This window comes from the organism of the source record quoted next, unplaced genomic scaffold (assembly GCF_019419815.1).
Source record: "Pyrus x bretschneideri cultivar Hongxiangsu unplaced genomic scaffold, Pyrus_bretschneideri_v1 Contig1, whole genome shotgun sequence".
In the NCBI taxonomy this organism is placed as follows: Eukaryota; Viridiplantae; Streptophyta; class Magnoliopsida; order Rosales; family Rosaceae; genus Pyrus; species Pyrus x bretschneideri.
The window spans coordinates 15613981-15626643 of record NW_025999390.1 but is presented as its reverse complement, the minus strand read 5'-3'; the positions used below and the strand labels follow the sequence as shown (position 1 = coordinate 15626643).

Below are 12663 nucleotides of genomic sequence, written 5' to 3'. Positions count from 1 at the left end.
TACTAGTCTCTCTCTCCCTCTGTCTCTCTGACTCACTTTTGAGAGAATTTAATTAACCCATGTTCTAAGGCTCAAAAATTCAGCCGGCATGATCATCTGTCTTCCTTTCTTCAATGTTTCATATCGATGCAGGATTGTCTGTATGAGAATATGTATGCGGAGTGGTAAGTTTGTACACGACGTGATAACCAGACTCCAAAATGACATGAAATGAACGGTTCATACTAATATGTTTTATCTCATAATCGTGTCAACCTGTGTAGCACAATTAATAGACAATTCGTGTTTCGAGTCAATCTGCATGTTCCGGAAGCGACATGCTTTAACACTTTCACAGCCATGTAACATTTTAACCTGTAGATTCACATAACCCGAAGATCACAAGATAAGACATTTCCATTGAGGGGTGAGACTATAAGCTTAACTCTTTTCTTTGATGAAAATATTATATTTTATGGATAATTTTGTACTTACGAACAATAAACGGGTTAATGTCAATCGTGTAATACCTTTAATAATCGTGTCATCTGTCAATTGTGTAGTACCTTTAATAATCGTGTCATCTGTCAATTGTTAACCTTTAATAATCGTGTCATGTTCGGATTGACTCTAATCGTGCTCGTACAGAACACGTGTTAACAAGAACCCAACCCATGAACGCAAATGGCCGCCCTTACTCGCACTACATACTAACACTCTAACCAATTAAAAGTTGGTATATGATGTATTGATAGGAAAATTTGTCATACGAACACCAATTATGCTGATCCAGCAGTTTTGGCTGTATTCGTACGACATACATCTTCGTATGAAAGAATTTTTCCAATCAATATATCATATACCAGTTTGGTGTTATAAATTCATTATGGCAAAACTCAAGGAACCAAAGAGTTCCTCCAATACCAAAGGACCTAGTCACATATGCGGTTACCCATGTTGTGGTAAGGTGGTACCAACATATGCGGGTACCCATGTTGTGGATATGATGAATATGGATAGAGAGTACAGCATTGAATACTGGAGGTACCACAGACCATATCATCTTAGCTGAAGGCACGACCATGATTGCCAATTAACAGAGAGAGAGAGAGAGAGAGAGAGAGAGAGAGAGAGAGAGAGAGAGCTCGTGTTACAGTAGATGTTCAAAACCTAACAACTTATGGACATGTGAATGCCATGTTTAAAGAACCTGACGTGAGAGGAAAACAACACAGAAACTGTACATTGCATTGCAAATCACTGTATCGAAAGTCAGAATTCTCTGCATTTGAATTCAGAGTTCCACTCGAACACTTGATTAATCCGATTACATTCATTGTCGCTGAATAAGCAGAAGTTATTGAACAGATTAAAGCTGCTTTAAATGACTAGAATGTTTGATGCAACAGCAACTAAAATCTGTGAAATGACTGGAAGCGGTTCGAATCATGTATTCAACTTCTAGTTGAGAGCTTAAATTGAACCTCTTGCGTTCAGTGAAAGTAAACTCGGCTTGTAAGACTGAAAAACATCAAAATTACTATGACAAAATGAGCAAAGAAACCGAGTGGCTTGTGATAGTTCATGTCATACACACAAAGAAACCGAGTGGCTTATGATAGTTCACGTCAAACTCACAAATCGACCAATCAAAACATACATGTAACTTCAACATATGCATAAGTGCATTCATACATATTTTACATTCATGTGTTCGTGCACGCAAACTTCTAATTCGTGTTCAGTGATATGCTCCTTTGTTGTTCCTATACTAACCTTCAGTTAGCTCTAAAGGAGAGATTTAAAAAACATGGAGTTTACCGTAACTGTGGATACACATGTTTACATCAATAACCATTCATTGATCTTCCGTGTTTTACACTGACGAGGAAACTTCAAGGATGACCTAGCATGATCATGCATATTCATATCCTGACGGTGGTTTTGACAGTTGGGGCGGCCCATCCAACATACTCAGTTTTCTTCTCACATTGACAATGTGGGCTTGGACCTATCAAGTTGAAGGCAATGTAAACATGTTATTCTCCCAAAAATCCCAATATAGAAATCTGCAGTCAGACCATTCAAACAGGCACAAAAGGAAGAGCTAAACGAGCAACAACTCGGTACATTGAACTAGGCATATGCCTACACGTGAAACCAGGCCCATAAAATAAAAGTTACAAGATGAAACTCATCATATGCTTTCTGTTTAGTGAAAAACACAGGACACTCAACAATAACCCGGTATTAGACTTGACCAAAAGTAAGAAGAAAGAGGAATACAAGTCGCAAGAATTGATAAGGGCAACAGTACATGCAAAGGGTCATAGCTACAAGTGAAACCCGAGATGATTAAAAATGGATTCAAGATAGTGCGGGACATGTAAGACATCCAGCAATAACGACTCAGACTTGAACACAATGGACAGACCTAGAGAGGATATACATACACTGTAAGGGAAGAGAAACAGATCATCATAACCAGCTCAATAGAAGCTAATAATAGAACGTAATCTCTACTAATCTTAGACAGCAGTAGAAGAAAGGCCAGTATTTCCATTCTTATTAGGTTGTTTTGTTTTTTGGGGGGGGGTGGGTGGAGTGGGGTGTGGGTTTTGTGTGAGGAAAAAGAAATTGTATACTAGTTCCAAAGTATTAGCATTTTACAACTAGACGAATGGAATAAAACTAAAAGAGCATTGACCACATTGACCAGTAAAAAATGAAAGAGAACATAGGTACTAATTCTAACCTCTTGACGAGCCGCTGCAAGTTTTAAGAGCTCATCTGCCTCAGAAAAATTCAAGAACCACTGACTAAGGGGATGATCTTTTGTGTCCCCCCGTTCCTTGTCATTCTTCTGATCAATTGACACTGAAAAAATCCACATAAACATTTAAAATCAAAGGATTATAAGAAGTGAAGGTTCAAAATCCATCAAAGCTATAAATTTACCAGGATTAGGCAAGTTAAAACCAGCAGGTAAACGGGGTACTATTACAGCTGGATGGTTCTGCAGACGAGCAAAACAAGCCTCTAAGGGATCAGGGAAAACTATTTCATTGTAAGACTCCACAACAACAGGTTTCTTGGTTGACTGGGGCCCAGATTCATCTTCAGTATATAACTTCAAATGGTGATACCTGCATGATATGAGCTCCGGTAATTAATGATCCGTATGTTTTCAAGTAGATGAAATCAATATCAGAATACGCAACTCACAAGTCTAACTGTCTCTCACAGACATCATTGTGGAAGAACAGACTGATGGCAATTTCAAATTCACCCCAACCACATTCCGTTAACTCAAATGGGGGAGAATCAATCACTCTCATAGGGTTATTGAAACTAGGATGCAATTGAAATATAACTCGCTTTACCACCACACCAAGGTCCTCATTTGTTGCCCCACGAACATAAACAGTCCACTTATGGGACTGAGACCTAATAAACGGAAAACATATGCGGAAATTATTCAAAGATACAAAAAGGCATAAACTGGAAATTATTCAAAGACCCAATTAAATGAAAATACTTACTCACTGGCCTTCCTACCGAGGTAGAATGCAACTGTCCCGTATACTATCGGCACACAGATATCAACATCCTTAAGTCTCTTGTTTGTGCTCTATGACAACCGAAATGAAAAATCATCATAAATGTTATGGAATTATGTCTAAAATGAAAAGTAAATGGCATTCAAATATACGGAACCAACAAATGCATATCTCTTTAGATTCTTCCCGTTGCTTCCTCAAAGTCAATGAACTAAAAAATCTACTAATTACAGAAATAATATCAAAAGACTACAAATTTGTAATGAAAAAAGAAGAAAAAGTCAAAATTTCCCGCCTCTAAGTTGTGATTCACCAGAAACCCACTACATTATTGAGCTAATTTACAAATTTAAAAGAAAAAATTTGAACCCAAATGTTAAGACGAACAGAGGAAAAAATGCACTACCTTCTTGTCGCCATCTTCCGCAGGCTTTGAAGTTCGGACTGGCTGCGACAGTTGGGCAGAGCTGCCACCCTCCTCCGGCTGAGGCGGTTCAGATTCACCTGCTTTTCTCACTGACATTGTGAGGAAATATCAAGGTTGTCGTGTTTTCAGTTTAAACAAAGGAATTGAAACAAATAGTTCGACGGGAAAAGCACGAAAGGGTTTTTCAATTGGGAATATTTGCCATCTGGTATTGCAATTCCCTTGGAGAAATTAGGTTCCAGAAAGGGCAAATTGGAGGAGTAAAGAGGGGTTAGGGTTTCAGTTCGTTTGCCTTTGTTATTTTCAGCGGTATTTCCAAGTTTTCCTTTTGTTTTTTCCGAGGGAAAAAAACAAATTATTTTTTTCCAAAATTCTTTATTTAAAAAAAATATATGTTGACATTTATTACAACAGTCTAATGATTTCACTTCTAAGTGAGAAGTCTTAGCTTCGATTATGACCAAATGTGAATTTGAATCAAATTATGGCTAGGTCACCCCCTCTCTCTTAGTAAGATACTATCGTTTCTTAAAAAAAAAAAATTAAGAATGAATTCCACATTTACGAAAGGAGTAACTTTAATTAGGTATAAATTGCATTATATTGTGAATTAATTTTACTTGTAACCCTAATTTTTGTCAAAATGAAAATTGAAAACTCGCATTTTAAGTAGTAACTAAGTCTTGTGTTTTAAAATAAATGAAAACCGATGGACAAATTTTGATGACTCACAGGAATAGCTTTTAAAAAATGTAAATAATTGACGAACGAGTTTTGATTTTTTGAAAATAAATAAATAAAAACAAAATAACTATTGTAGCATCCCTTATTATTTTTCAAGATATCCTGCAAAAGGATAAAAACCCAACAACCCAACGGCCCCATACAAAAAAGTCAAGGTAACATGAATCCGGATTCTCGCAGGATTCTCTTTGTAAGAATTTCGAAAATCCGTGAATCGTGTTCGTTCATCGTACATTATGCGATCATAAATTATTTTAAATATTTTTATTTAAAATTAAACACAAATAATACTTGATAAAAACTAACCGCACGATATACGTACACGATTCACAAATCTTCAAGATTCTCACCAAAAGGATCTGGGGAGGATCCTGTTGGAAGGTAACACTATCATGTGAAATACAAAACATTCGTAAAAAAATTAAATGCATGGCGATGCATGATAACTTTAGGAAATTGTGGAAGTCTTTCTCTGGTGCCTGTTTAGAAGCAAATACAAATGCTGAGAATATAAGAGCCGATTAAACTTCACGTTTAGCCTATAGATTATAGATTAAATCACCATGCTTGATATAAAACATTTCTACTTAAAATGTGGCCGGAGTTCAGATAAAATGCAGATCATTCACCAATAACATTCAAATGAAACCTATACAGCAAGCGATTAACAATGAGATTGTTTTCCAATCAATGTATGATGTTCTGGGTTCGGTCCAACTGCAGCGTAAATGCAGAACTAGAAAATGAGTTCAAGGGGCTCTTCACTATGTTACAATTGAAAGAAAGAGTCTCGGACAGAGATTGCAATCCGGAGTCGCGCATTCATGCATGCCTCTCTGGTACGTTGATAGGTGGAACTGATCCAAACTGTGTTGCAAAGCAAGCCACTGGCCAAGCGAGTGTCAGCAAATTAGATGTTCGAGGCACTCAAAGCCATCACCTTGCATTGTTCATTCATGGCCAGAAGTTGGGCCTCTTTCTTGTCAAGAAGAGCGCTCAGCTTCACATTTTCTTCCATAAGTTTCTGGGCTTCCGTCTCTTTCTGGACTTTCTCACCCTCTAACTGTGTTGTTTTCGCAACAAGCCTGTTTCAAAGCAACATCAGAATGATAAAGCACCAAATATTTCTACCTAGAGTTGATGGTTGCAGAAAAGGGCCGAGATCAAATTGCCAGAGAGGAATAACCCATATTACAACGATTGCTTCAAAAACATAAGAACTTGTGCACACACGAAAACACGTGCATATGCCTGCGCATGCACATATGTAGAAGACTGAAGACTGACACGTTCATGTTTCTACAGGAATAAGGACAAGATTATCTCTATTTTTTATTTTTTTTAATGAGAAGAAGGTTCTCATAAAAATGGAAAAAGAAATTCAAATAGTTATGTTTAAAAACATCATTTAGCATTATAAATACTTCAAATACATTTTTTCTGTAATATTCTATGTGCCTTGGCCATGTAAATGAAACAAAACAAAGAAAAAGCCCAACACTTTCTTAACTAAAGGATAAAAGAGTACCCACGTAAAAATCTTTTTCCATTGACTAAGTTCCTATTTCAAGAGAGTGGCATATTGTTTTAAAGAAAAACTCAGCACCTCAATTGATCAAACCAAGAAGTTCTACCTACCATGTTCGTGTTTGATGTCACTTGCCATGACAAAAGCAATACAGTGCCCAGCAAAGCACTCAATCCATGATAATGGGGCACTCAATCCATGATAATTTGTAGGACAAACAAGAGTAAAACAAGGATAGCAAAGAATATGGCATAACCAGCTAAATGATAAAAAGTGGAAGCACTTGAGATGAATGAATATGTATTGAATGCAGAAGAAAACATACTCACCGCTCAAACAGTCTCTCTATAGTTTGAAACTGTTTCTCTGATGAAAGCAGAGTTTCTCGTACAGTTATAAGACTGCTGACATATGATTTCAGAGACTCAAAGTCCCGCTTGACACGGCAAAGCTCCTGTTCATTTTCTGCAGCTCGTAGCCTCTGCCTAGTTGTTTCTTCAACCAAATCCTCAACTCTCTGCCGCATTTCATTTAAAATACCATTTGTACCTAGTGCAAAGTGTTCCATCTCCTCTAGCTTCACAGACATGTTCTCAATTTGAACCGACTTTTTTTTAATTTCTTCCTGACCAAAAGTCACCTTCTCCTTCTCAATTGCAGTTTCAGATTCTGCCAGTAAAACTCTCTTCACAAGAGCTTCCATTACATCCGTAACCATCTGAACAGATTTAAGTAGTTCACCAATATAAGCCGCATCTTGTTCATCCAGAGGACCATGCTGGTTGCTAATCCCAACCCAAGTCTCTTCATCTGGACTATCAAAGGAAGTAAGATCAACATTCCTAGACCAACCAGACAATGGTGTACCATTTTTATCAACAAGGCCCACCCCTTCTAATTGTTTGATGCCACATGATGTATGTGCTAAATGAGGAACAGCCATTACTCTTGATTTTGATTTCAAGTATGTTAACACCGTTGCAGTAGTTTTAACTCTCCGCCAAAGAATCTCCAGTTCCTTTTTGGAATCTTCCTTTGACCCCTCTATACAAAGCTTTACCTCCGTAAGCTTTGTTTGTAATACATCTACTTGGGAATGGCGCTGTTCTATCTCCTGCTTCCACGGTTCATGTGTTTGACCCAGCTGAGACTTCAAGGTTGACAAGTCAACATCTTCCTCTGCTGCCATCCCCTGTTCAAAGTTACGAAAATGAAAACTTTGAAATTTAATACGACAATGACTATTGACCCTTCAAAGGAATAACATATTATGAAGCTTAAATAAAGTTATAAGCAGAAAACAAGGTTCCTAGTAACTCAAAAACGCTTGATAACATAAAAAAATATACGAAGTTTCCATCTTGCGATATTTGGCATAGTTCTCTGGTCAATGCAGTTGAAATGCACCCAAATCAAAATAAATCTAAGGTTAATCATATTAAACACATTCACCACTACAAACTGCTCAATCACGGAAAAAGGCTTAAATCCAAGCTGCATATGCTAGCACTAAAGAACTGGGATATTCTGCATGATGTAGTCGTTGCAAGCTTCAGGCAACGTAGGTTATACACTCTAGTACAAAGAACCTAATAGGTTGCTTAAACGAAACTTAAAAGTCGAATAGAGCTACATCTATGCCTCGAGAAAAAATATTAACACACGTAAGAAATGTTTTAGTTCGCCAATAGCGGAACAAATGGGTGATCATCACCCAAGTACTTTTAGGTATTTCCCTGAAAGCTACACTATCACTCATATATGCAATCAGATGACCAAACAACAACAGGCCAGCAACGCAAATGCATCCCTCAACTACAACTCGATAGCATTACGCAGAAGAAATCTAGACGACAGACAGATTAAAGAAGATCCAAAATACGAATTATAAATCTAAGGATATTTCAAGTTCAAAAATTCTGAGAAATGGAGGTGAAAATTAAAATATATAAATTTGCACAGAAACTTAAATCACGCTTAACCCTAATTATCATATTTCGAAGCTAATTCTGTAAACTTTTGCTCTACAGTTCATCAAACTAATCGCATACAATCACAATCCGATCTTAACAAAAAACCTAAACTTTGAACAAATTTACAAAGCAAACTGAGAAAGGCGCGTAATCTCCAAAAATAAAACGAAATTCTAGCATCGGACGCACCAAAGAGAAGGAAACGATGAACGATTAAAGCAAAATTCAAACCGTTGAGAGAGAGAGATGAGAAGGGACCTTCGGAATCGAGGAAACGGCGAGGGATTCCGACGAACGTTGGAGTGGAGGAGGAGCAGATGGGTGGGTGGTGGGTGCCGTCTTCCTTTCGTTTTCGTCCAGCACACCGGTTTTTTTCTGTCTGCCCCTTTCTTCTTCTGTTTTCAAATAAACAAAATATAAACGGGAAAATTTTATGAAAAATGTCTATTCACATACCTTCTACATTTTTTAAGAGGGGTGTTGTCACTGACATTTGTCTATACACTTTATGTGTATGAACACATTTTTTTAGAAAATGAGAATGAGAGCGGGAGAGAGAGAACGTGGGGGAAGTGGGAGATTTTTGTTTTTTGTTTATTTATTTAATTTTTTTTTAATATTGAAAGCATTTTAACATCATCTGTAGGCGAAGTTTCAATAAAAAATAGTAAAATTTGGACTTGTGAAATTACATTATTGCTCATCATTTTTTTTTTGTGTGATAAAAGACTAAGTAGTCTTTTCACCATATTTTGGTTGACAAAGAAGATTTCATTAATTAATAGAGATAATAGATATATGAATTAAAATTTTCAGCAGTTTGTCATACCAACTTTTTATTAATTTATCATCTCATTCTAATTTCATTAAGGTATCCATCTAAAATAAGTCATGTGACTTTCCTATGACTTATTTTTAAAGTTATTATGGACATTTCAAATCCCCACCCTTGTTCAAGATTATTTCAAACATTTCAACTTCATTTTTTTTATAGACATGAATGACCTCGCTGATTCTCAAAGCTTGCAATTAGTTAAAATTCATGTTAGTGAACCTAATGTCTTTCTTAGTAGTTGACAATAAGTTTTTGAAACGAAGCTAGCATGTTCTTTTTACCACCAAAAGTTTTCGGTTCGTACCAAAAAGAAGTAGAGAATTTGTGAAAAAGAGGTCAAAAGTCATAGACCAATTTATTCTCCCACTCCATGTTTAAAAAATATCTATGTATAAAAATAAAATAAAAAACTTGTGAAAAGGTCTCAAAGGCCGAAATAATTCTGAACACAAGCCATGCACACTCTACATGACTTATTTTGAATAAAAAAACTTAACGGAGTTAGATGGCATGACAAATTAATGATTTCAAAAAACTGATATGACAAATCGCTTAAAATTTTAGTTCATATGACAAGTTCAAAAAAATATATAAATTCATATGACATTTCAAAAAAAAATTTAAATATAAGAGATATTGGGCGATGAAGAAATCAAATCTATGATCCGCTTTGAAAATAAATGTTGTGCCTTTTATGCAAGTGATGTTGAGAGAGGACGAATCGAACTTAGAAAGTGATGTTGAGAGAGGACGAATCGAACTTAGAACCTCATGGTATCTTCCTCTCTTTTCTATTCAATTGTAGGGTTTAGAACCTTACAAAGAAGACAGAGTCGACTAAATATCATATGATTCAAATGTTTCTTGACCATTTAAAATTACAAACTTAATTTTTATGATAAAGTTTATAAGGCACATCAGAATACTTAAAATATGAATAAAATTTGTTGATTTGATGTGCAATCTAGCCTGATCCCTCACTTTCGATATCACTGTATAAAAAATAAATAAGTTTAATGAACTATGGTAGGTCTGAGTGGTCCTTGATTTATGACTTTTGAGCAATAAGCCCCAAAGCTATGTTAGTTATTTTGGAACAAGTTCTATCGATAGAGTTCTTATCCATTACATGGGATGTATAGATAACATTTTAAGCTCGTTCGGAAATACTTTTAAAATAGCTAAAAGCGTTTTCGATGAAAATATTTTTAAAATTAATCCTAAATAAAACTGCAAATGAGTCCTAAAACTGATACTTCTTGCAATAAGCCATTCAAGTGCTTTTGCAACCTAAAAATATTTTTTCTAAAAGCGCTTTTAGTCATTTTAAAAGTACTTCCAAACGAACTCTAGGTTGAGATATGCTTCTTAAGTTTGATTTATGATGAAGAAAATGTTTGTTTTGGGATGTTGGACTTCTTTAAAAACTTGCATTGTTTTTGGGGCAATTAGCTGAAATATCAGTTTTTGGCATTTGTTCGCAAAAATTATTAGTTTTATCATGTCGTCATTTTATCATTATTACGTCATCGTTGTGTCATTCATATACTAAAATCTAATCATTTATACGATCAATGTCAAAACCGATCTTTGCAAATAATTGACCGTATCGATTTTTGGCATTTGTTCGCAAAAATTATTAATTTTTTTCATGTCGCCATTTTAACATTAGATTGAGATGATATGTTTTCTAGCCGTTTGTATATATCCTCTTATGACTTTTCTCCTATCAAGCCGATAACAATAAAAAATGACTAAGAATCTTAGCAAGACTGGAACGACGAGTGGAGCTTAATATGCTTATACCACGATGAGAAGAACCCAACATTTCAAACCAAAAACCTGCCTATATTACTGCTGAGGATAAAAAATGTATACCAAAATGAATAAAAAAATTGATGAAAATGGTCCCTGCATTAATTCAAGGATAGTGAAGATGACAGTGGCGATAAAGATTAACGGTGGAGATTAAAACCAAAGAAATCTGCTTCATTCATTTAAAAAATATGAATTAAACAAGAAAATAAGAGCAGTTGCTCCACGTTGCCGAAAATAAAAAGTAATGTTAAGGAGATTAAATTTTTTAAATTAAATTTGTAAATTAAATGATGTGGTTGTAGATTATTGAATTATTAATTAAGTGTCGCTTAACGTGCTTATTTCTTATTGATGACATATTATTTTATTTAAAAAATTTAGTATCCATAGCATTACGCAAAAAGAAAACTGAAATAGGAGTTGGCTCTTCTCATCTCTGAAAACTGCAACGGATGGTCGAGGTGGTTCCAATTCCACTACCCACACCCACTTTCTTTCATCCAGACTGTCAAGAGAAAGTCTATAAAAGACTTGTCTTTATCAAGAAAAATAGGTAGAGAAGTGGACGGCAGAGCACAGCAAGAACCAAAAAAAAAATTAATTAATTAATTAAATAAATAAATAATAAAAAATGAAAAAAAGAAAAAAGGTGCACAAAGGGATTCATGGCAAGGAGGAAAGAAACCCAAAAGAAAAAATGAGCAAAATACTCAAAGGTATAAACTCTTTTTGGTCTTTTCTTGGCTTTGGCTTTTGTTTCTCTATTTTTGCAGAAGTTGCAGGTGCACCCAGAAGCAAAATGGAGGTGGGGACTTCGTAAAGTTCACCAATTCCCCATGGCAGCAACTATTGTTCGTCATAGAGTTGTTACCACAATCAATGCCATATATTTCTTTGTATTGTGATAATGAAGCTACATTGTCTAGAGCTTATAGCAAAGTATATAATGGCAAATCTAGACATATTAGCTTTAGACATGAATTTGTCAAACAGTTAATAACACAATGAGTTGTTAACATAGCTTATGTAAGGTCAAATAAAAATTTGGCAGATCCTTTTACAAAGGGACTTTTGAGAGATATGGTACAAAGTACATCTAGTGGAATGGGGCTGAAACCCTTTACTATAAGTCACTAGTAATAGTAACCCAACTTTGCCTAGAACATCACTAGACCAAAGTTCAATGGGTAATAACAAGTTACTGATAAGTGGTTTGAATAAGCACTAAATAATTTATATAGCTTATTCTAGAATGTCAGTGCATACTGCTATGATATAGAGGATGAAATTTAAATTCTTAATGAGGCATAATAATTTAAGATGTTCGAATAGATGGAACATATGCTAGTAACCTCACCTATATAAATATAAGGAGGGGTGCCACTTCTACTAAGGGTTTTTTGGGTTTTCTGGGTTTTCTCTTGTAAATGTTTGTGAAACCAGGATGTAACACATAGCCATAATAGTGCTAATTAGATACAAAATTTTCTCCAAGGAAGCTATAATATGATCATGTGTGTAGTATTTTATGGTTTTGACTAATAAATTTATAGTTTAAGGTATGGAAATGCCACTATTGTATTTGTAAGAACCTTGAGATACTTACACTAATTGAAGGTTAAAATCGAAAGATACCTTTTTGTATGAATGAACATATGTGTATGATTAAAGTTAGGGTAAATTACACAAAACTACCTCAACTATTGGTCTCGAGACACTTTCATACCTCATCTTTTTAAAATAACAATGTCATACCTCATCTTACGAATTCGTATCAATGTCATACCTTCATCAGTTTT

The 12663-nt window shown here is 35.2% G+C and overlaps 2 protein-coding genes across 2 annotated transcripts; both read right to left on the bottom strand.

Annotated features, from left to right (window-relative positions):
* Nucleotides 1-1530: 1530 nt before the first annotated feature.
* On the bottom strand, nucleotides 1531-4277 carry LOC103966713 (transcription initiation factor TFIID subunit 14b). Its single transcript, XM_009379908.3, has 6 exons — nucleotides 3946-4277; nucleotides 3522-3610; nucleotides 3205-3426; nucleotides 2938-3125; nucleotides 2735-2856; nucleotides 1531-1990 (listed from the first exon to the last, which is right to left on the bottom strand). The coding sequence occupies exons 1-6, from the start codon at nucleotides 4060-4062 to the stop codon at nucleotides 1895-1897; spliced, it is 834 nt and encodes a 277-aa protein (XP_009378183.1). The 5' UTR covers nucleotides 4063-4277; the 3' UTR covers nucleotides 1531-1894.
* Nucleotides 4278-5314: 1037 nt separating this feature from the next.
* Nucleotides 5315-8638, bottom strand: LOC103966712. Its single transcript, XM_009379907.3, has 3 exons — nucleotides 8470-8638; nucleotides 6568-7430; nucleotides 5315-5795 (listed from the first exon to the last, which is right to left on the bottom strand). Exons 2-3 carry the CDS (start codon nucleotides 7425-7427, stop codon nucleotides 5621-5623), a joined length of 1035 nt encoding a protein of 344 aa, XP_009378182.1. The 5' UTR covers nucleotides 7428-7430; nucleotides 8470-8638; the 3' UTR covers nucleotides 5315-5620.
* Between the last annotated feature and the right edge of the window lie 4025 nt (nucleotides 8639-12663).

What these genes read in the sequence shown, in the direction of transcription:
- LOC103966713 (XM_009379908.3), bottom strand. Translation starts at nt 4,062, where the DNA reads ATGTCAGTGAGAAAAGCAGGTGAATCTGAACCGCCTCAGCCGGAGGAG. An exon ending in TTTTAACTTGCCTAATCCTG is followed by an intron (nt 2,857 to 2,937) that starts GTAAATTTATAG and finishes GGATTTTTTCAG; the next exon opens with TGTCAATTGATCAGAAGAAT. An exon ending in TTGCAGCGGCTCGTCAAGAG is followed by an intron (nt 1,991 to 2,734) that starts GTTAGAATTAGT and finishes TCAACTTGATAG; the next exon opens with GTCCAAGCCCACATTGTCAA.
- LOC103966712 (XM_009379907.3), bottom strand. Translation starts at nt 7,427, where the DNA reads ATGGCAGCAGAGGAAGATGTTGACTTGTCAACCTTGAAGTCTCAGCTG. An exon ending in ATAGAGAGACTGTTTGAGCG is followed by an intron (nt 5,796 to 6,567) that starts GTGAGTATGTTT and finishes GCTTTGAAACAG; the next exon opens with GCTTGTTGCGAAAACAACAC.